At 42.8% G+C, this 24,913-nt stretch overlaps 1 protein-coding gene and 1 pseudogene across 1 annotated transcript in view; one reads left to right on the top strand and one right to left on the bottom strand.

Annotated features, from left to right (window-relative positions):
* The window catches only part of LOC140295535 (NLR family CARD domain-containing protein 3-like), a 173,162-nt gene extending 166,948 nt beyond the window's left edge, over positions 1–6,214 (top strand). The window contains exon 14 of the mRNA XM_072379698.1: positions 5,344–6,214. Within this exon, the coding sequence (XP_072235799.1) occupies positions 5,344–5,627 (284 nt within the window). The 3' untranslated portion in view covers positions 5,628–6,214. The remainder of the gene's footprint in view (positions 1–5,343) is intronic.
* Positions 6,215–9,704: 3,490 nt separating this feature from the next.
* Positions 9,705–9,823, bottom strand: LOC140294176 (5S ribosomal RNA; annotated as a pseudogene).
* Positions 9,824–24,913: the final 15,090 nt, after the last annotated feature.

Genomic DNA, 24,913 nt, shown 5'->3' on the forward strand with positions numbered 1-24,913 from the left:
CAGGACTTTTAAGATGTGGCTGAGTGGGTAAGATGAATGGAATCACAGAGCCATTTATTATCATCTCAAGTTGTTTTAAGCCAGTCCCAATTCAAATCAGCAGCTCAGACAAGCCGACTATAATTCAGGACAGGACTGGACAGAAGATGCTTTAAAGACTGTAATGCTTCCTTGGACACCGCCACCATAAACACTGCATCCAGTTCTGATCATATCTTCATCAGGAACAGATTTGGTCAGCCAGGTTTCAGAAATTACAACCATGCCTGCATCTGTTGATTTAACCCAAATCCTGACCTTGTCCATCCTGGAGAACAAGCTGCACACATTAAGATGAACAATTTTAGGAGCAGACGAGGATTTAAAGTCAGTTGGTGTCTGGATACACTGCAGCTCAGGACCAGGTTAGGTTGCACGTTACCAGATAAGAGAATAATAAGACCATCAACAATCTCTGTCTTGTAACTACATGTTAAATCTGACATTTGATATGTGGAAAACAAGCAAGATCTCTCACAGAAGGGGAGGTAATTATGCAAAGCTGGCAGGCTTGGAAGTTGGGCTGAGTCTCTGGGCAGATGGGATGATAAGTTCATGTCTTGAGCCAAACAGGTCGTACAAGCAAGTGCATCCATGAGCAACGTCCAACAGGCTCAACACATTATAGATGTTCTCACCCAGGAAGCATCGTTTGCCCCCAAGTGCCACACAGTCAGTAAACTAAAGAGAAGCTTTGCAGGCCTCAGATCATCCATGAACAGCCCATCATTTACACCGGACAGTTGGAGTAGAAGAAAAAGACGCTGTGCACAGAGCTGCTGTCTTTAAGGTGCGTTTCATGTCCAACAGACGTCTCCGAGTCAAACTGTGTGGATCAAACATTAAAATAATTTCTGCTGACGTCAGCGACGCCAGAGTTTGCTTCCCATTCACGAATTAAAGGAATGGGCATAAAGGGCCATTTCACTGCTTTTTTTCATGCCGATGGCTCTTCACGAGGTCCTGGATGAAAACTGCTGCAGTTTGGCGGCTCAGATGTCTGATCAATTAATATTGTTCTTAATGTTGTTCCACCCTCATGTTTACTCTACATTCATGTCTTTTCAGATATCAGCAGGTGCACGGATGATCCACGAGTGCAGCCCAGTTTGAGGACATTTCCGACCACATTAACGGGGGACAGGACACACAGCTTCCAGCCAAGCTGCTATTTAAAGGTTTATTCTGTACAGTATGTGAAGTCTTTCATTTTGTTTGTGCTTCAAATAAATTCACTGAATATCTTTTTTTGTTATGTTCCTCCATGAAAAAACACTGCCCCCCCTGATAAATTTGGTCTGTAACCGCCACTGCTCATGACTCATAGAAACCTAATGCAAGCCTCCGTCTGTTTCACCTATAAAAGCTAACAATCAGACATCCCATAGTTCAACCATTAATAAACCCTATTCTGCACTGGTTGTTTTGATGAGATCTGCATTGTTGAGAAATGTATCGCTGTCATCTCATTAATCTTTCCACTAACATGCGCCATTATTCCAGTGCTGCCCATCATCCAGGTATTAATGAATCTACAGCCTCTTCAGAACAATTCTGTCCAGATATGAGCAGTCGAACTATTGTAGACAGAAATTTATGTGAAGTTTAAAGTTTAACAGCTTCGTTCAGGACTTACTGACACCAGAAGTGACAACATGACGGACAGGCCGAGCCGCTGCCTCCTTCGTCCCGACTTCTCGGTTCCAGCTGTGAGTCCGGTGCCGTGAAGTTTGGAGCGCAGATTTCTGCTAGAACTAAGCTGCCCACAGCTGATGTTAACGAGTCACACATTAAAAACAGCTGAATTATCTTCAGATGGCGCTTCCCACGGAGAAAATCAGCTGAGCAAAAGGATGGGAAGTGAAACTAAACCGAGAGGAAACACCCAGAGAGGAAGTTCTGATCCAGTAACAGATCAGTGCGTCACAAACTGTTCAGTTGGATTTGAACTTTGTCATTACAGACAACAATGAGACTCTTTATTCAGTGATTTCCACTTTATTATCCCTGTCTGCTCCTCCAGAACAGGATTTATTGAAGTCATTGCCTCTCCCAGATGAAAAATGTGTTTCCATGTCCAACAGTTTCTCTGGTAGATCTGATGCTGATGATCAAAGCTCCGTGATGGCAGATATTTAACAGCACAGCATGTGAAACTGAATAAAAAGAACCACAGTGAAGATTCAGCACTGAGCAGCACACATGACATGTGGAACTGTGGTCTAAAGACTGCCAACAAGACTAAATAAAGAGGAAACAGAGCTTTTTACTGTCTGACTGTTGGCAGAAAAGTTCATGAACACAGAAAATCAGGAGGCTCCTTCTTTAAACTGAGAGCTTCACATTTGGGAACATTTCTCCACATTGTGAAGAATCAGAGCTGAATGAGTTCAGGTGTTGATGCTGATCAGTGATGGTCTCACAGTTTCCTCTGCAGGCGGAGGCAGCAGCAGCAAGGTCACATGATGGCCATACAGGGTTAAAGATGATGAATGAGCAGGCTGCAGGTGGCACTCTTAAGTTTTAAAAACAGAACAGCAGAAACATGCAACATGAAATTTGATATGAAATACAGTTAAAAACATTCAGGTTAACGCAACAGGGGAGGGAAATAGTGTTCATGTGGGTACCAGCTCATTTAGGAATAAAAGGAAATGAAAAAGCAGACAAAGCTGCTGAGGAGGCAGTAAAGAAAGAGGAGGTGGAAATGAAAGTAAAATTATCAAAAACAGAAGGGAAAAGTTTAGTCTGGAAAGAAATAAACAAACAGTAGAATCAATATTGGAAGAATCAGGAAAAAGGAAGACATTTATATAAATGACAAAGTGTAGCAGGAGAGGCAGGGTGTTATGGACAGAACAGAATTATGAGCAGGATAAGAATAGGACATATTAAACTGAATAATACACTTAAGAAAATGGGGAAACATCCAACTGGGCAGTGTAGCTGTGGGCAGAGGGAGACAGTGGAACACGTGATGATAGCATGTCCTTGGTATGGAAGGGAGAGGGAAAGGATGAAGATAGGGCTGCAGAAGGCAGGAATAGGAGAATGTATTTATTTTAGAAACATAGTAGAATCTGGGAAATCTAAAGAAGGGAGGAAAATAATGATGAGATTCCTGGTGTCAACTGGGGTAAATAAAAGAATATAGGAAAGAAGAATTAGAAAGAAGTTAAGTTCAGTAGATGGCGTCATATGCAACGTTAAGGATGCCAGCTGCCAGTAAAAATCACAGAAGAAGAAGAAGAAGAAGTATTCCTAACAATTAATGATAGGAATTTCGGCTCTTTTTGGTGAGCCAGATCATTTGGCTCAGCTCACCAAGAAGAGCCGACTCTTTCGGCTCCAAAACGACTCCATTTCACCAGTTATACCTTTTAGAATTCAGCTAAAGTTAGCGCTGTTTTGACTTGTGATTTGTATTTGAACACATATATCACTTAAATTTCAATAAATTGCTGTTGCCACACTGTAGCCAATTGCATTTACAGTTATAAAATCCACACACTCACATATATAATATATAGATAAATATAATATATATAGCTTTATTTTGACCATCAAGAGAAAGAAAACACAACAAATGTGGTGTCTTCACCAAAGGTGCTCCCATGCACACATTTAATTAACAAGTTTCATTCCAACAATATATTATAGAGGACTACATCATGATCAAGTAAACAGTTTGAACACAGCATGTATCTGTTCCATGACCACCCAGATTAAATTAAAAAAAAGAAACAACACAAAAGAGACAAGTAATGGGAATCTGAAAAACATGAAGACTTCAACTTTAACAGAACAAATTAATGAATGTGGGTTTTTTCATATCAAATAATCAATGCCTCTTGTCTAAGTCTCTGTTAAAAATGACTTGATTGGTGATAATCATGGTGGTTAAATGAATCTTACAGAAAGCCAGCTGCTCATCTTTTTACATTCCTTGAACCACAGGCTGAGGGAAAGCAGCAGCTATCCTCCAACCAGGTTTACTAATCAGGTGCTGAAAATGACTAAAGCCTAAATATGACCTTTAACTCTGTGTTTGGGCTTTACTGAGACTCTGGCAGACAAACGGTTTAGAAACCAGTAAACAGGAATCAGGAGAGGAGAGGCAAAGTTCTTGGTCAGGGACAGAAAGACGAAGCAGGGAATCAGGGACAGGCGAGGTCGGTACCGGGAAGGCTGGCAGGAGAACGCTGGAAAGACTTGCATGGCAAAGAACAATCTGGCAAAGGATAGTGTGGAGCTGGTGACTATATGCTGGGCTGATTGCATGTGATGAGAGGCAGCTGTGTGCACAGGTGAGTGGAGTGAACTGATGAGGTGTGTGTGGCTGACAGGCTGAGTGGGGCAGAAGTAGGATCAATGGAAAATTACTGATGGTTGGATGACTAAACTGTGACAGAAAGCTCATATTTGGATTCAGAAATAAGTGAAAAATCAAAGTGAAAATTCTTCCAAACTTGAAGAGTTGAATTCAGAGACAGAAACTTCATCTCCATAATCTGACTGCAGAAAACATTTGGTGCTTTTAAACTTAAGAATGAGCTCAGAGAGATTTCCTTCCATCCATCGTTCTTCTCTTTCTTCACTTTCTTTTCTTTCCTCCTTTTTCTGAGATAAATCAAATAATGAAAGAATTAATACTGCTTTGTAATTAATTAACTCTGCTGTGCAGAGATGATTGAAAGGAGTTTTGTACGTTTCAGTGTTGATCAAATAGCTTTCATTCTAGTTTTCAGATGCTCCATTCCAGTGGATGTATCCAGATGTTTTCGTGTTCCTTTCTCAGTGTAGAACAATGTGTGTGATAGAGCCATATAATGTCCATGTTTGCATGCTGAAAGAGACTGTACTGCTCTGACCCCCCTCCTCCTTTCAGGGTGGAGCCTGCTGGAGAACGATGGTTGACACCAGGTCTGAGGAAGTGTAAGTGTGTTCTTCATCTGATTCATGACATCCAACCATCTTCACACTGTCTCATCACTCATTGATCAAAGTGAACAGATGATAGATCAATAACTGCAGCTGGATTGTGTTTGTTCTCTCCATCAGATTCCTGTCAACTCACAATCGACACAAACACAGTGAACAGGAGACTGAAACTGTCTGACAACAACAGGAAGGTGACACGTGTGGAGGAGGTTCAGTCATATCCTGATCATCCAGACAGATTTGATGACTGGTGTCATCAGCTGCTATATAGAAATATTCTGACTGGTCGCTGTTACTGGGAGGTCGAGTGGAGAGGAAGAGTTTTTATATCAGTGAGTTACAGAGGAATCAGCAGGAGAGGAGGAGACTGTTTGTTTGGATGGAATGATCAGTCCTGGAGTCTGAGGTGCTCTGATGGAGGTTACTCTGTCTGTCACAATAACAGAGGAACATGTATCCCCTCCCCCTCCTCCGTCTCTAACAGAGCAGCAGTGTATGTGGACCGTCCTGCTGGCACTCTGTCCTTCTACAGAGTCTCCTCTGACACATTGATCCACCTCCACACCTTCAACACCACATTCACTGAAGAACCTCTGCATCCTGGATTTACAGTCTGGTCACCTGTTTCCTGGTTGTCTCTGTGTTGAGTATAAAGAGTTTCCTCCTGTCAGAGAATCACTGTTGAACAGATAGTTCAGTCTGTACATGTCTGTCTGTTTCACTCAGAAACACCTTTTCAGATTCATGGATTCAGTCAGTTTCTGTTTGAAACTCTTCTGAATGATTCCTTGGAAACTTCTTCCTCTTCCAGTCCTTTGAAGATGGAAGCTGCCATTCTTCCAGGATGTTGTTTTTCTGTGTGTTTCCAGTCAAAGCTTCACACTGAATATCAGTATGTTGTGTTTCTCTGCAGCTCACTTCAACTGAGACCATTCAGTTGCTGTCAGCTGCAGTTAGTTTGCTGCACATGTGACAAACTGTGATATCAGAGAGGAATCACTGAGCTGCAATCAGCCAAGATGAATTTCCAACCTGCTGACAGATCTTCACTGATTCTGCTCCAATGAGCAGAAGTTCGGTGAGCAGCCAGGGTTCATCCTGATGTTTCTCCACATTCACTTCCTGTTTGATGATGAAAGGAAAACTGGACTGGAACTAGTTTCTGATGGCAGAAAGTTGCTAAATGTTGCTAAACGCTCACAAAGAGGACTGAAATGATCCATTACAAACAACATTTGGACTTTAACAGTTGTAAACATATAAGTTAAATAAAATTACTAACATTTAATCACCTCAATAATAATTGATGTAAAATGTAAATTAAGTCAAACATGTTGATATTTGAGGTGAAAACCTTCAGAATTTTATGCTTTTTTGCTCTTTTGATATTATTGATGTTATTATTCTTTTATGTTCTACTGGAGAATCATCTAAATTATGGACAGAAACTTTTCAAAGACTTTGTCTTCTTTCTGTAATAAAGATGACGGTGCAATGGGTGGAGGGTCTCACACATTTTGGAAAAGATCAGAGAAACTAAATATATCAGAGGACTGTAACCAGGCAGCTTCTAAGCAGCTGATTACAGCAACGCAGAAACAGAATATGGTGCAAAACTATTTGTTTAATTTATCTAGAAAAGATACAGAGCCAAGAACAGCATGGAGGCATCGTGGGACATGATCATCCTCCACCATCAGCAGGCCTTAACGGACTAACTGACCACTGACGGTGCCAAACCACATCCTTACAGAGGAGGTGTCTCTGTTTTACAAAATAGTTTCAATACAAAATATTCTGAGTATTTCCTGTACGCATTCATTCTTACAAACACTTGATTATAAAGAGTTAAATTTACAAAACCACACCATCAACCTTAAAGCCGTTTCCTGAACAGCTAAAACCCAGAAGCAGCTCGCTCACACATTCCCATCCCACATCATCACAAACACACTGCAGAGGACACGAGTAACAGGGGAGTAAACCAGCTGTTAACACAGCTGTTTTACACCGTGCACCCCTACATCTGCTGTACTTCCACTGTAGATGCTGCACAGAGAACAGCTTTACTCTGCCTCACCAAACCATGGCTAACGGGCCGCCAACATATCAGCACTTTTCTCCTTTAATCAGTCAAACAGACAGCTGGGTGAAGACAGAACTGCATGCAGATCAGATCAGTAAAATGTTCCATAGAAATCTGATAAGCGGGACATCTTGTGTGCAGATGTTCACTTTTCTGTGCACATCTACGTATACTTTCATAGTGTGAAGTGCTGTGGGATTAATTGCATTTTACACATCATTACTGACTTAGTTTTGGTCTGTTCATTGTGTTAGTTAGCACATGGCTTGATGATGTCATTTCCTGTTGGTCGTGTCACTCGCGGTTTATTTTCTGATGCCACATTGAATTGGTTTTGGTAAAAGTGTTGCACATGTGTGGAGGGACACAACTTGCTGTGAATGAAATATGTTGATTGTCAGAACAAGAATTATGTATCAAAAGCAAAATAAATATGTCAAAAACTGACTTTAACTGGTACATGTACATGTATGTTCCTCATTGAGAAGCTGGTGTGATCTTTTTATGTCTGTTTAGGGGCTGTATTTTCAATATTCTGCACCCACTTCTCTCAGGACAAGTTTAATTTACACGAGAAATGTGTGTTTTAGTGTGTTGTCCAATTATTATTTTCAGTTTGATGGGAAGGTCAGAAAATGTCCAAAAATTCAACAAATCACATTCAGCGCTCAGATCTGTGCAGTTTGAGAGCAGAAGCTTGTTAATGAGGCAGTTCCTGCAGAACAAATCACATCTTGTTTTAATCTCAACACTCACACCTGATATATTTGTGAATATGTTAATATTTCCATCACGTTGTGAAGCAGCTTCAGCAGTATTTGTTCAGTTTTTCTACGTGTTCTAATCCACATTTCTTACTGACAACATCTGGATTCAGACATCAAAGTTCAGGATCAGTTTGGACTCCATTTATTTGTTTGCGTCATTTCTTGTTCTGTTTGGGCATCAGTTTGTGTTGTTCCTCCTCAGAGTGTCTCTCCTCCTCCTGAGCTTGTTTCTGCCTTCTTCTGAGATGTTGTCAGTCCTTATCACAGATTCAGTAGCTGTGATGAGGTCCACTACTGGCAGCTGTTGTGGAGAAATGGCAAAACTGAGTGCTTTGCTGCAAACATCCTTTTCTGGTTGGGTGAGGTCCCCATCTTCTAAGTTCTTCACCCTCTGGTCCTGAATGTCCGTTTCTGTAGAGCCATCATATTTTTATCTGACAGATACAGATGTGCAGTTTGAAGGCTCAGCAGTTCACCTCCATCTCAAGAGGAAGGGACACTCTTTTCAGGACAGTAATGTCCACATTCTGGACAAAGAAAACAGATGGTTTGGACTGAGATGTGTCAGTGTGACCGTACAGACCTGCCAAGTGTGAATAGTCTTTAAGCTGCTGATCAGCCGACAGTCACCAACTAGTTAAAGCTGAAGACATCTTTCAGATGAGAAAATCTGAAATATTCAGAAAGTCCAGTTGCTCATTATTACAATGATAAGAAATCTACCAAAGTATTCAGTCGTTTAAAAACACTCCCAAACTGACATGATGCTATTTATATTTTCACCGCCAGAGGGCGACACATTTCCATCAATAAAGACTCCACTTCCTTCACAGTTAAAGGAGATTTTATTGACATTGTTTCAACAATCGATAATTACCTGAGGTCAGGTCGCCTAGGCAACAGGTCCAGGAGTGAAGACTCCAAAGACTCTCCTTTGAATTTCTCATGTCTGTGCATTATTAACTGCTCGCTGCTATAGAATATTAAACATGAAGCCATTTTAAAAGATACAGCACAGTACAAAAATACAACAGATTGCTGTATGTGTGTATTGAACATCATGTGTGATTACAATGAAAACCTGTTCATCTGCACCTGTATTTGATCCGTTACAGCTTTAACGTTTCACAGAAATATTCCTTCTCTGTTCATGATGTCACATGTGTCTGCGTGCTGTCTGTGTTCCTGAGAGGAAGTCACACACCACAGAAACCAAGAGAAACAGCTTTAACACTCTGCTATATACTATATCCAAGTAGTATTTATAAAAGAAGTAAACTAATATTAAGGAACATGTTATGTGCTTGTAAATGTATGATCTCGGTCATTCTGGGGACTAAACTATATGGGGTCCATCATTTAATCTATTAAAATAGTTCTTCAAACCACCTTCTGTGTATGAGCAGCAAACTTTAAAGACACAGCAAGTGTCTATATATGCTATGATGACTTTGAATTGATTGTTTCTCAACCTCTTTTTAGTTGATGAAAGTAGACTTTAAATATAATATGAGACTTTATGCAGTAACTTCAGTACAAGACATGTTGACCGATCTGTTTGAGGAAAGTTACTTAATATCACTAAAGTTTCCTGAACTTATCAGGAAAAGCTCAGTTTTCTTGGTATTATTTCGATGGAATACTTTTTATAAATGTTTTAACTTCTCAGAATTCAGACAGATGAAGTCTGTGAGCTGAGCACTGCAGGAAACTGTTAGAACAGACCGACTTAGATGAGATGCCATGATTTGTGTGTGCTCTCATTCACAGTCTTTGGAGAAAAATGGGAAAGTTGTTGAGATAATTTCAAACTTAATATGAAGTTCAATGGGACAGCAGCTTCCTCTTTGGTTTTTGTAGAGAAGCAAAAGAGCTTTCAGCACCTGTTGTTCCCAGGCAGTCTCCCATCTAAGTAATGACCAGGCCCAATCCTGGTTAGCTTCTGAGATCAGATGAGGTCAGGTGTGTTCAGGGCAGTACGGCCATAAGCGATAGAAGTGATCACTTATCTCTCTTAACTCACTTAGGAGTGAGTGTGAGCGTGCATGGTTGTTTGTGTTGTTTGCCTCTATGTGGCCCTGTGATGGACTGGCGACCTGTCCAGGGTACCCCGCCCTTCGCCCGATGACTGCTGGGATAGGCCCCAGCCCACCCGCTACCCGATTGACAGTATAGAAAATGGATGGATGGATGTCTCTCTGTGTGACGCTGAGCACAAAACTACACACAGGGAACAGAAGAGGTCGACAGACACAAAGTTATCTGAGAGTCTCACTTTCAGCTGAAGAGAACCAACATGTGAGAGAAGAACATGTGCAGGATCAACATCAGCCTCTCAAATAAACTCTGATTTAAAATAGAGGAAACATGGTTCCAGCACCTATATAATCCATATTTGTCACAGTGACTGTCGCTTACAGCCACACCTCCCTGAACACACCTGATCTTGGAAGCCAAGCAGGGTCCAGCCTGGTCCTCTGGGCAGTCAGAACCACCCAGAGCTGAACCCGCTCAACACTGTAGAGATGACAGTGGACTTTCGGAGGAAACCCCTCACTCTTCCCTTCTCACCATCCTCAACAATACAGAGAATTGAGAAGGTGAGAGAATAAAATTTGTGTTTGTTTTCCAGAAGAATTCAGAGAGATGAAGTCTGTGAGCTGAGCACTGCTGGAAACTGTTAGAACAGACTGACTTAAGAGGTGCCACGAATACAGCAGCTGGTATTCAAGGCGGTCTCTACGGTGGCCCTGAAGTGTCAAAGAATACAAAAGCAACACAACAAGCCACAACTCAATTGGGCAGTTTTCAGGTTTTAATGGATAAAGAGAGGGAAATTAGGAAAAGTTTGAGAAGGAAGTGAGACACTGATGCTGGATGTTTATTAACTGTGCTGTTATCACTGTTTTATCAGTGAGATGAGTATTAGTTTCTCAACTTTACGCAGCAAATTACCATCATGTGTAAGCTAAAAGTCCTTTACCCTTTGTATTTTACCAGATGATGTTTTGTCCATTTTGTGGAATAAATCTTCAGCCTGTCCTGTCACACTGTGGCTCATGCTGCAGAAATCTTCAACAGGAAGGTATATTTTGATCATCTTCTTAAAGATTATGGATTTCTTCATTGTATTATAAATTATCACTGAGATTACCACCCAGGTATGGCTGAAACTCAAAACATGCAGCTTATGTTAAGTGCAGCAAATGCAGAATAATACATTCAGAAAAACAGAGTGGCACCCTCAAAATAAAATGTCAAATTCCACTACTTAGGGAGGCATTTTTCAAGGTTTCCAACTCTGCTGCGTTTTAGTCACTGGGATGAACACTAAATGTATGAGAATCTAAGTGAATCGTGAACAATATTCAGTTTCTTACTTTGTTAATCAATAATCATTTAAAACCTACACCAAAGAGTATAAATGCAGTGGATCTACTTTTTCTCATGTGGTGTTTTCATATATTCATCCATCAGGTCCTGAAGCAGCCGTGGTGGATGAACTTATCCACAAGTATTTCACAGAGGACCCTGCCTCTGAAATCTCGCTGGACTTACTGGCAGCCAAGCACAACATTTCAGTGAGTGTCAGCACTTTCAAAAGAAGACAAAATGCAGACCTGACCGAGAGGAAGAACTACGCTCCAGTTGCTGCTGTGCAGGCAGCTTTTTCTGAGGAACCTCAGGGATCAGGCAGCTTTTAGGTCACAGAGCGATGTGGCAGCCTCTGAAACAAAAGTACTCTTTTACAGTCAGAAGATGTGATGTGATGAACACAATAAGAGAACCTGACACATCTGGAATAGAGTATTGTTCAGTGTGGCATGTTGGTGGGAACGACAAACTGAAACCTTTTGGAATTGCCTGAAGTGGCCGTATCGATGGCTTCTCAACAAAAATGATGTGGCTCACATGTGGAAAGTCCAACAATGATCCTGGTGTCGGTGCTCAAAATGACATTGAGTGTGTTGCTGAGCTTTGAGTTTTTCCAATGCGCCGCCGCACAGACTGTGGCAGAAAATGGACTGATGGCAGCACTTCATCGTTCCTTAAGATCAGCGCTCAGAGATGCATTTGCAGGAGCCAGAAGTCACATGTATGGCACTTCAGCATCTGAGCAGTGAACTGAAAGCTGGAGGTCCTGCTTTGGCAAACAAAGGTTTTTATCTCGTATTCATTCTTCACTGATTATCTACTTCACATCACACTTTTGGATTTACTGTAGATGACTGTGCTGATGAAGACAATGCTCGCTTTTACTTGGTGTTTTTTTTATGTTGAATCAATTCAGTTCCTGCTTAAGATTTTAAATGTCTTCTACATAATAAACTACCTAAAACACAACAGGCAGCAATTCAGCTGTATTTTACAGGAGGAAGGTGATATATTTCCTTAGAATAAAATGTGTGTTTGCATACTCACACACAGTTTTGGACGGATCTGTTTGGTGACTTGAGGGAGAAGTATCTGTTCAAAAGCAGCTACGAACACACAAGGCTGCTGCGGTACAGCCGTCTGGGAGCACGACAGAAAGAACTGGATGAATACAAGCACCACTGGAACGCTCACGTTATCCGTGCTGTTCGGCAGTCTAACTGAACATCTGGATGAGCAGAGGTGATGTATCATTTGTCTCACAGGTGAACACTGCAAACCATGTTAAAGCAAAAACAACAGGGCGACCTTTTATTACATCTACATGAAGCATTCACAGGAAAATCATGGTTACATGAGTTTAACCTGAGGTCGGACCGAGGCTGTAAAAGCTCAGAAAACAGTATATGTACCAGAGAGCTTTTTTTAAATTATATATATATAAAAAGAAAATAGTTTCTTCCTTGAAGCTGTCACTTTAAAATCAGTCATTACGTCTGAGAATTTACACTCATGCTTCAGTCAGCATCACTTTAGTTCTAATATTTATTTGATGGTGTATTTGAGCTTTTATCATGTCGTCTTGTGGTGTCTCTGCATACGAGTCTTGTTGACTAAATCTGGCCAATCACTGGCAGGGAACGCCAACAACATTTAAACTTTGAGAGAAAACAAAGTAAATCTGGTTGTTTTTCTGTATTTTCTTCCCAGATTCAATGGGATGAACTGTGGATTCTCAGCATCTTCACAGACCCTGAGCAGCACCACCAGTTACTGTTGGGGACGATGACCTGCATCCCTTTGAAGAACCACAGAGACAAAGTGCTCTGACACCATCTCTTCAGTGGCAGTCTGCTGTAGAGAACTACATCACTCTGAACAACATGGCTGAACTTTATCTTCATTTCACATTTAGACAAATAAACTGGGATGGCAAAACCTTTTATTCTTATGCATTACCCTCCGGCACAGAGGAACACCGGCACCTTGTAGATTTTAAAAAGAGAAGACAGAACAGAGGTTTAAACAGGAGTTTAAAGCTGAGTGTTTAACATCTCCAACCTGAACAAAACCTTTTTCTTTTGGGACATTTCAGGTGTTCATAGTTCAGTGTGTTTAAAAGCATCCAAAGCAGGAATTCTTAATTCCAAAGTTCATGTTGGCTTTAAAGCTGTTGCAGTTATCAGAGACAGGCGGCTTTAATGTGTTGGCACATGTATTTGCCATGGGGTAGTTTGAACTGGTGAGGAGCTGAAGGGACGCTCCAGGATCCGTGCCAGCAGGAGGTTTGCCTGCTACACATGTGGCAAGCATGAAGATCTCCTCCAGGGTCACTGAAGTGTCTCTTTCTAAAAGTAGAAAGCATTTGGACTAATTTACTGAAAATGTCAATCTAAAACAAGACTTGGGATGATATTTTATGTTGATAAAGATTAAACTGACCAACCTTCGCAGTCAGAAGGCAGTCTGCCCACAAACTTCTTGTTTTCCTCTTGTTACTTCAGGCAGGACTAAGCTGGGGTTGGAATAAGTTTTCTGTGTCTGTGGCAGATAACTTTTCACTTGAGTGACAGAACAGGGGTCAGGACTGTAGGATACTGCTGCAGTGCTGTGACAAACTGCAAGCTGTCAAGTCCATCTTTGAAGCTATAATGCAATAATACAGAGGATTTTAACTAACAGTCAGTCACATGTTTAACTCTTTCTGGGCAAGAGCAATAAAATAAACTACCTTTCAAATGCTGTGTGGTTCTTATCAATTAAATACCACTGAAGGTAATCATTGATAACTGAACGCTTTTCCTCCATTGACCCAACACGTTTAAAACACCCTGCAGTCTGCAGCATGGTGCTGCTGTGTACGATCAGGTCCTGCAGGCTCTCCAATGACCAAGCATTCTCAATCTAAAAATGGGACCTCTGGAATTCTAAATAGAAATGGTATCAGAAAGCTGTCATGACACAAAGTTTGAAGTGGACCAAATTGCTGGCTTTCCCAACCTTTCACCTTTGCCAAAGTGGAACATTTTCAGTGGTGTTTTATTCTTTTGGAAGTGTGATTGCCTCTGCTTCTCTTTTAAACTCCCAGAGTTGTGTAATGACTCCACTGCACATCTTACTGTGCTTCCTGATTCACAGTGTAATCAGATTTCATTAAGAGAGTAAGTGGATCAATGATAATCTTGTTGTTCAGAGATCATGTATTCAGATGAATGTGTAGTTATACTGTGAAGTCCAATTTAAAATGTCTTTTAAACACTGCCTTCAGTTGTCTTATCAGGACTCAATAATCTGATGTCCTTGCCACATGAACTGATTCAAGGCTGAATCCACAAGAAGGACAAAACATTATCCTACGTAATAAAACAAATAAAGTATTATTAAGCAGTTGGCCAGAACAGTTAACCTTTAAAAGAGATGTGTATTTAATGGGCTAAAGCTGTTAAACATGAACTAGCATCAGTGTTTCACTTACTTCTCACATTTCTCCCAATTCTATAGGTGCTGGAACCATATGTTTTGTCACGATTCGTGGCGAGGTAGGACCCAGATGCAGTTCTTTATGTTCAACAAAAAGTTTTATTCCAAAAAACAGGGAGCAAAAAGCAAGAACAAAAAGCGTGACAGAGCCGGATTCAAAAATACTTAACGTTAACAAAAACCAAGGATATGGAAAAAATAAGACAAGACTATGATTAACTGTGACTGTGACAAGACTATGAATAAATAACTTTGATAACAAGATAACAAGACTGTGGCTATGAGGCATGAACATGAACAAGCATGACTTGAACATAACCTGAAAGCAAGACTATTAAAACATAAACTGTGACATGAACATGAACTGTGACATGTTTCCTCTATTTTACCACAGAATTGCCTTGAGAGGCTGATGTTGATCCCGACCATGTTTCCATGGAGCATGGAGGTGCTGGGGTGACGCATGCACGTCCAACCTCACCTGCACACGTGACCAATCATGTCACTGATAGACCCCTATTTTGGGGATATTCGTTTGACGTTTGCAGATTTCCATTTATGGAAGGTTCTGTGAGTTCTTTTTTTCCATATATGGTAAAAACCGGGGCAACAGTGACGGTGTCTACTGGTCATGTGATCATATTTCGAACGTAGAAATCATATAAATAGGGCCAGTAGGACTACTGAAAGTTTAATCCTACACGTTCCCTCGAGGAGCCGTGAAGGGTCGCCTCTCTATCAGACTCCTTCCAGGGTCTCTGCAGTGGGCTCTGCCCCTCCTGCAGTGATACAGGTGGTAGTTATGGAGTCTGATAGACTGTCCTGGCCTGGAGCGTGCTGGGTGGGACATCGGCCGGCTCTTCGGTCCAGGACCGACGCCGAAGCCTCCCTGGGCGGCTTCCGTCGGTCCCGGATCGTGGCGGCTGGCCGGTGTCTCGCTCCTCTCCTCTGAGTGAAGTGGCCGGTAGGATGCCCTGACAGATGGGGAAGACATTAAGCCACCACCTGGAGTCCAGAGCTTACAGCTTTGGGACTCCATTTTTTTAATCTTACAACAGCCCCGAGGCTCGGGGTGCATTAACTTTGAGCAGGTGTTCCTCCTGGGCTCCACAAAAATCTCTACAGTACAGCAACTTACATCACTGATGTGATGTCCAATGTTCATACAAGCAGACACACCTGTGCTTTTGTGGGCATCTGTAGCGTCCCTTTGAATGCCTTTGAACTCATCTGTCAACCAACTGACTTAAGTCAAGTGAGACCGACACTGCTTCAAAATTCTTTAAGAACATATCAACACTTTCCTTTAACACATTTTTTATCAATTCATACTTGGATTTAGGCAATAACATCAACTGGTCAGAGTCACAAAACAAAGGTAGTATAGCCTAAAACGCATGTTCAAATAACGCGACTCTCCCCCGCATGGACGCCATTTTGTTGGTTGCCACGGTTACACGTAAACAAACAAGTTCACTTCAAACATCGTCACTTTCCGATTGGTTTTAGAAAAGAGCTTCACTTAGCTAAATTATTAGTAATAAAATATATATAAATTATTAGAAAACAAGCGTGGTTAAGGATTTTTTTAAAAAAAGAAGAATAAATATGTCATGGCCAGCATTTTTCTTTTCACGTGCAGTTATTCTAATAACCACTAGATGTCGCACATTTTTTAACCTCAGTATACGCTGCATCTGTGTCTCTGCCTGTCATGAACACCCCATGGACACGTTATGTGAAGAGGCAAAGTATCTTCAAAGCGACGCTTGGTTATATTAATCCAGTCGTACCAATATCTTTCACTTGTATCCCCCTTTCTTTGATTTAAAATGACTAACCTTAATAATAAAGTGTAACAGACAGTATTGTATTGTATTCTCATGTCAAATGTCCTGCTGGAAAAGTGCATTCTGGGAGGAGTAATAAAACGGGGGCGGCAGGTTCTGAAAGTTAAACTCAGTATCCAGTCTCCATTAATGTTTTTATTTTAAGTGTTAAGTTGAATGAACCCAGCAAGCTCGGTTACATTGGTGGCAGAGGTGATGTTTTTATATGTTTAGACTTTTGCCGCTCCATGGAAGTTAGCTTGCTGTGTGAGTTAGCGCGAGGCTAAGTTAGCATCACGCGGCGTGGAGAGGTTACATGCTGCCATTCCGACATCTCGCCATTCCGACAGTTCCTTTTAATAGCCTATGTTTTACCCAAAACATTTTACACTAATGAAGGCTGATATGCCGGCGCGCGTATTTGCGCCGGCATATCAGCCTTGCAAACAAACTTTAATATTCTATTATCAAAATCCCCTGAAATGTCAAATATAAAAATACAGATATTAATGTAACTCTGGCGAGACTGAAACTGATTAAGCAGAAATACAGTGTCAGTGAGCTGTCACAGCAGCCAGATGGAGCGGAGCTCTCCACAGAGCCCATGCGTCTTTTGCCCGCTGTCATCATATGCAAAAGTAATAATTGCAATTACAGATCACGGCTACTGCACAGGACACAGTTGCGAGCACTCTGCCTTGCCTTGCCAATAGGAGAGGAGAGAAACGACAGCATAGAACGTATAAAACACAACAAAATGCAGTAAAAACGTTTATTCATGTAATTCACGTGATTTATGAGTACTTATGGGAAGCGCGGAGGGGCTTTGCGCATTTGGCACAAACACACAGCCGTTGCGCAAGGCTTTATACAGCCTGTTGATATCTTAAGGACCTAACTGGTCACACCTGGGAGTAAATGTCATGTAGAGATTGTTTTTACATGACATTACAGCTGAACATATAGCTTTCATCCACAAACCAACGTGGGAGCGCCCGAAGACGCATGTGCCAGACGCACATAGGCATGCGTAAAACCAATTTTGACCACTTCATGCTGCGTATTTGCTTTCTTTTAGTTAACTTTCGTTTCTTTTGGATTCTTGTGCGTGTTATGGAGCCGTTTCGGTCCATATTTGTAAGCCTTTTTTTCCTGGATTAAATTTTCGGAAGTTGAAACAAGTGGCATTGGAGTGTGTGATTGAAAACCACCGCGGTCTGCTTCTCCTCCTCCAGTTGCCGAGACTTTGTGTTTTTAATTATCTGTAAACATGTGTTAAACATATAAATTGCATGAACAGAAAGAAGGGACTCGCCTGTTGAGTAACGCACATTTCCTTAAACTGAAAGCCTTGTCGGAATGGTGGGACGTTTGCATGTCGGAATGGCGGTATTTCGGAATGGGTGTTGCCCCCCGCGTGGAGACATGACCCTGTCAAGTTCAGTTGGTCTCTGTTTGGTGGATCTACCCGCTCCTTTTGCTGGTGACGGAAGCCGGAGTTTCCTTGGCTGGAGGGACGGGAGATGGCGGCGACTACTCCAGTGAGCTCGCGAGGATTCCTCCAACCTGTTTGAGCAAGTCTGCGTTTTTGCTGGTCGTGGAGGCATTTCCCGACTATGGAGATGTGGCACAAAGCGAGGAGAAGTTTCGAAGCTTCTTCGCTGGCCTGGGGGCTGCTCTGAAAGCTAAGTTCCTTGAACATTGTGCCACTAATCCGGCGGCCGAGGCAGTTGCGCCTGTGGTGGAAGGAGGTGCCAAGCCAGGTCCCAGATGACTTCTGGTGCTATTCATCAGATTCAGGAGGAGGTGTCGTCAAGGAGATTTCCAGGGGCAGGAGTCCCAGCCCAGGGTGAAGAATGGAGTCACAGTTTCAAAAGTTAAACTCTTACCTACTCAATGACTTCAGTACTTGTATACCCAAACAAAATGTTCTTGTGAAGAATAGATTGCCTGCTGTGGAATTAAGCTTCCATCTACTGGATATTTGCTGAATCTGCAACTGTAGGCCAAGCCGGTCAGTTTCAGGGCAAAGCTCCTGCAACACCAGCTCAACATCAGTCAATGCCATCGGTTCATGTTATCCTTTCTGCTGATTCCTCGATTGCAGATAACAAGCTGAGTATTGGCTGATACCGATGTTAGGACGATATATCTGTGCATCCCTCCATGAATCCATGAAGCTGAAAATGTGTTTCTGAATGAAAGAGGCAGGTATGTGCAGAGTGAACTTTCTGCTCAACACTGAGTGTTTCTCAGACAGAAAGACACTTTCTATAAAGATACAGAGGAATGAACTGACCAGAGTGCAGGATGCAGAGGTTCTTCAGTGAATGTGGTGCTGAAGGTGTGGAGGTGGATCAGTGTGTCAGAGGAGTTTATCTTCATGGGATCAGGCAGGAGGAGAAGACCTTGTCATCAGTGAGTTAAACTGCAGTTTAACTCTGCTGTGAACAGCCTGAACAACACTGCTGCAGCTGTAGTTTGTTCAGTGAGTTAAGGGCTCGTAGCTGTGAACCAGTTGATGATTTTAGCTCAGAAAGGCAGTTCATACAGGTCAGTGGATCCACTGCTGGGAAAGACTGCCAGACCTGTTAGGCCCAAGTGCATTGTGGGAATGTTTGGCAGCGATGTCTGTCCATGAGATCTACATGAAATCACGTCTGTCTTAGTGTGGAATTCTAACCTGAGCGACCTTGAGACTCCCCAGGTGGAGTTCCTGGGGTTTAGGGCGGACATGTTGTTCTGACTGAGTGACGCAGAGCTGGATGCCGTCTTTGCAGAAATCCAACTAAGTCCCCCAAACACAGGACACAGAATGATGAAATCATTCCTTCATGCCAGGGGACTGCTGCTGCAAAGTGAGTCTGATATGAAGTGGATCCTTATGTGAAAGTCCTCTGTAAGCTGCATCAGTGCAGTCTCTCTGCTTTGTGTCAAAGAAGCTGTGAATGAACCTTCTTCAGATTTAGATCTGATGCATTATATCTTCTTTTTCTTTGTCCTTCACGCTGGAATAGATGCTTCAGCCGTTTAACTGTTCATCTGTCTGCTGCAACAAACAATGGAGCATCTCCAGTGCTGGAGAGCTTCCTTGGTGCCATCAACACGTCTGGTTTGCCATCAGCTGTGCGCTCTGACAGGCTGCTGAGAATACTGAGGTCGCCCATTTCATGGTGGAACAGCGAGGAGAGAACCCAGACTCACACGTTACAGGAAGGAGTTTCCATAACCAACGGTGAGGTTTCCATAGCGATGTATTATGAGAAAAGCTCTGCAGGAGAGCACATAACGAGTGTTATTATTCCCCAACGTTCATCCTGCTGTTCCTCTGCAGGACTCTCACTGGCCTCATTCACAAACTCTGCTTTGTCCTCCATTACTGACAGAAAACACTGAACAAAGCATGAATGACATCTGTCATCTGCTTCAGAGCCTGTTGTTTTTTCATATTTACTAAATGTAAAGTATATTTGAGGGGGAAAGACCTTCAGACATGTTTTCCTTCTTCTTATTTCTTGTGTTGGAACTGTTTGTATTTGCAGCAGCATCAAACATTTTCAGACTTAGTTTTTCAGGCGAGTGCTCCACCAAGACCAGATTAGGCTGGACACACATTTCTAAAGCCATCACTGAACTTATGAGCATCAGTTTCCTCATTGTAGAGTCATAACATCCAGCAGCTAGAAGTTCTAATTCAGAGCAGAAACATCTTCTCTTCCTGCTTGGAATGTTTCTCTGAATCATGTCTCTTGTTCTTCCAGGATAGAACGCTGATGGACAGATGTTTCCATTCCAGTCCTTGACCCATTCCATACTCTGTTTCTCAGCCTGGAGAGAGAAGGGCTTTTGACCCCTGATGATGAGTCATCTCTTTGCTCTCCACTGGGCTTTTCTGCCTCAGCTGCAGAGGCAACTTGCCTTCTTCATGGATGCTTGGAACCATCACAGCCTGAGAGCAGCAGGCAGCCAGTCTCCCCACCAGCTTTGGACATCATTCACACACCTTCAGGATCCTGATCAGGTGTGTTAAAACAGCTGAGTGCATCATATCAGGAGCCATTATTTAAATGATACATTTAAAAGGCCTAAAATGATTTGGCTAGATTACAGAACTTAATATTTATACTGAGGAGAACTGATTTCATAGCTTCAGTTTAAAACTGCAACTGAAAATGTTTCAGTGAAACATCTGAAGATGCCAAAGCTTTTGTTTAAGTCTCCAGAAAGCCTACAAAATATTGAATAAGCTTAAAACTGTGATGGTGTTTTATTTGTGTTCAGGTGGAGGCAGACTGTGGGACTGACTGGGATGGACCACACGGCTCTGATGACCTCGGAGGTGAAACGGACCGAGTTGAAGGAGCCCAAGTGCAGCTTGAAGGACACCTGAGCGAGAACATGGCCAGGTCACCTGACCCCGATGTTCCCTTCATGGATGCACTCCACATCTATGCAGCCGCACCACAGCAGCTGATGCAGCCACAGCAGAACTGGACGAGTTCACCAACGTTCACACACTGCTGGATGGAAAAGTGCACCAAACACTTCATGTTGAATCGTCTTTATTAACCAAACTTTAACATTTGTAACTAAAACTTCAGATTGAAATGTTTGTTCTCAGTTCTCCTGAACTGTTACCAACCTCACACACTTCCAGTTAATGAGGTAAAGCCTTAACATGGCTCACTGCTCCACAGCCTTCAATGAGCAGCATGAAACAGAGGAACAGACTAACTGCTACAACTTTGAAATGTTCAACTTAAAGACGCTCAGTTTCTCACATTATTCACATCAGATCATTCCAAAGCCAAAGTCTGTACTTCTAACAGACGCTTGGAGCTTTTCTCTGAATGTCTGCTAGCTTTGGCTCTTCAGAGGCAGTTTCAGCAGGTCCTGCAGGCTGAGGCTACAGGCGTGGTCATTTCAGGAGGAACTCCTGCATACAGGTGCTGGGGAGGTATACTCCAACCTGTCCACAGCTTCAGGAGTTGGTGCAGTTCCTGAGAGGAGCCCACAGAGACACAGTCAGAAGTATTTAAAGCTGCCAATAAGATGCTGAACAGCAGAACTTTCTCAAGTTTACCCAAAGATCAAAGAATCTCTGCTTCACCTGTAAAAAGAAACTGGTCTTTCTGCGGTAAAATAAAACAATGTTTCCATCCTGTTACCGGGTAGATTTTCCACCACCAGGTTTCAGAAATATGGAGTCAGTGTGAAGAATCAGCAGCAGCTTTAGGAGATGAACATTGTTCAGGTCTGTTTCTCTGAGAGAACATTTACAATCTGAGCATTTTCAGTGTGGTCTCTCAGAAAGCCTGAGCTGCACGTCTCCTCCAGGCTGCTGTGCTCATCCTCACTATCTGGCATCGGCCTCATGATCCTTTTCAGGATGGTCTGAGAAGTAAAAACAGCCTCAGAGGCTGTAAACTGAAAGGGTTTATTAACAGAACAGAGCAGCACTTTTATAGAAGCACATTTTATTGGATAGAACATTGGAGGCTTGTAATCTCTGAATGATAGAACTGCAACATGTTCCACTTAAAGCCTTATTCCACTTTTATAAGTACAATCCCAATAAAAGCCCTGCTGGTACTGATGGAAGCAGTCAGCATGTTCAGGTGAGCAGCCTGTGAGTCCACAGCTGGCTGTGCAGATGTTTGAAAAGGACAGCAGCTGGGGCAGGACGCTCTTTGATCATGTTGGGAACACCGCTGTCTTTCAGCCCCTGACGTAGCTGCTTTATTTGTGTTGGTCTCCGTTCGATGACCTACAGAAAGGATCAGAGAGTTTGCAAAGCATCATTTAGATGCAGCTGTTGGTGGAAAAAAGAGACGATTGGATCAGTTTGTTCTGCAGTTAATATACATTCAAATCTTTCTCCACATGTACTTCATTTCATTTTGATTTATTCAGACCGCATGCTGCAGGATTTTCTCTGTTGTCATCATTAATGGGAGGAAGAGCCCAGCTGAAGGCCAGGCTGTTCAGCTCACATCGCTCCGGTGGAGGCGGCTCCCTCTGACTATCAAGCTCCAGTTAACAGCGTGAGGCAGCGTTCCATCACTGATGCGCTCCATGCTTTCTGTGGTAGATCCAAAGTCAACATGTCTGCATGATAGCACCAGAATAATCAGTTCAAGTTCATTTCAAGAAGTTGCGTCATGACAAAATACAACGATGACTTGAAGGAACACTCGCTGCAGACGCCACATCAGCAACATCTGGATCAGGGCAGTCAGAAAGCTCAAATACAGCAGACTCCTGGTTACTTCCAACGATAAGCTGCAACATGGATGGGCTCAGTCCAGCGAAGCGAGGAGCTCCATGAATAAAGGAATGTCCTGTGGCCCGTCCAGCTGCTCTGAAAACATCTGCATCTACCAGGCTCTGCAGGTGGGTGGGACCTTGTGATGGTCTGCCCCACCGAACAGAAGAGTTCTGCCAGTGTTCTCTGAGAGGGAAAGAACAAGATAGAATTAAAAGCTGATTTCAGCTGAGACAGCAGCATCATCCTGACAGATTTAACTTTTTAATCGCAGTTGTTGCTGCAAACGTTTCCAGGAAATATCTACCTCTAATTCTGCTTTCTGTAGTGTCAGAAGAACAGATTTGTTTGAGTCCAAATACCAGATATGAGACCATTTTCAGCTCAAGAATATTTCTTTGTGAGAAATAACTAAAACTCTGTCCAAGAGCTTCCACCATGGACCAATGTGCCTTCTGCTGTCATCAGTTTGGAGAAAAAAAAACAAAAAGGGTGCTTGTCTGGAGTAAATGTCCAGTCACACGTGTTCTCTCTGTTTCACAGACTGTCCTTTGCCATTTGTCTTGTGTTCTCAGAGTGAAACACGAGGTTCAGAGTGGTAGAGAATGTAAAGCTTGTCCTGGCCCGGTGTCAGAGTTACCAGCAAAGCAGACGTGTTCCAGCACAGATCAGCGGTCACAAAAGGTTCTTTTTGCACACCAAACCAGTTCTCTTCATAAGGTTTGTCAGGCCCGTTAGACGCAGAAGCAGTGCAGCGTAAATCTAAAGGTGATAAAATCTGAGTCTACTGGAGAAACAATGCTGCAAACGCTTTGCATCAGATCTGTTATCACTGGTGTGTCCTCAGGTTTCCACTGATACACACGAGGGCTGCTGAGCTTCAAACGAACACCAGTAAATGTGTCCTGGTGGAGGTCGGTGACGTTCACCACCTGCAGAACATCTGGTGCAGAGGTTAGACAAATCTGCACATCAGATCTCTGCAGAGCAAACCGATCGGACACGGTTCAGACAGTAAAAAGCACGCTTCACCGAGTGTCCCTGCAGGGTAACACACCGGAGAGGAATGGGTCACTTTTCCTTCACCACCTGCACCCACAGAATAAACATGCTGTCCACTCATTTTCAGCTTGTTAGCAGGAACAGCAGATGAGGGAACGACAGACCTCGCTGCTCCGGAGTCGACTCAGAAAGAAACAGGCTGGCCAGCAACAGGAGAGTCAGCTGAGGACATTTATGGCTTTTATCAGCATACTGCACAAACGAAGCTTCTAAAGGTTTAAACTTCTTCTCCAAATAAGCCACAGCTTTCAAAATCTCATGGTTGTCATCATGAGCAGGAAGACTTCCTTCATTGTGTGAGCTGTGTGTCTGATATCAGCAGCAATTTACTTCCCTGCAGTGACAGAAAGTGTTTTTCATGCTTTAGGGTGGTCCAGATGTGCAGCATGTGACAGTCCAAAGACGAGGCAAAGAGCCTCCGGCAGGTTCTGCAGACCATCCATCACCATACCTCCCTCAGCAATGATGCTAGTCGACACCGGGTGAAGGTGCAGCTGGTTTGGAGTGAGCTGCACATCTTCACGGGCAACAGCCAGCAGCCCGACAGATACCTGTGCCCAGGTCTCAGTGTCACAATCCTGTGATGAAAGCCAACAAAAACATGACGTTACAGCAGGGAAACGTTGGAAACTGTCACCATGTCATCTGTCCTGCCCACACTGCCTTCCAGCCTTGTGCATTAAAGGAATACTCGGAGGATCTGGGAGTTAACCCTTTCTCCATCATTTTCACAGTGAGACAACATGATCAGTCTCTTTCTGTTCCTGTACACCCAGCAGCTGCCTTTCAGCTCCTAATATCACAGCTCAGCTCAGCTCAGCTCAGCTCAAACAATCGCAGTGGATACAAGTCAGTGGCATAATCTGTAAAAGTGAACATGATCTGCGCTAAGCTAAGGTGTGATGCTAACAGCTGGAAGCCAGCCGCTGGACTACATCAGTCTAGAAAACATTTAAGATTCTTTTGAGGCATTTCTGCTTTATTTGATAGTGACAGTAGAGGCAGAAAAAGCAGGGGGAGAGAGGAGGAAACAAGCAGCAAAGTGCTGCTTTAAGTTAAATTAAGCTGT

Source organism: Leuresthes tenuis, unplaced genomic scaffold (assembly GCF_036924035.1).
Source record: "Leuresthes tenuis unplaced genomic scaffold, fLeuTen1.0.hap1 SCAF_1, whole genome shotgun sequence".
Taxonomy (NCBI): domain Eukaryota; kingdom Metazoa; phylum Chordata; class Actinopteri; order Atheriniformes; family Atherinopsidae; genus Leuresthes; species Leuresthes tenuis.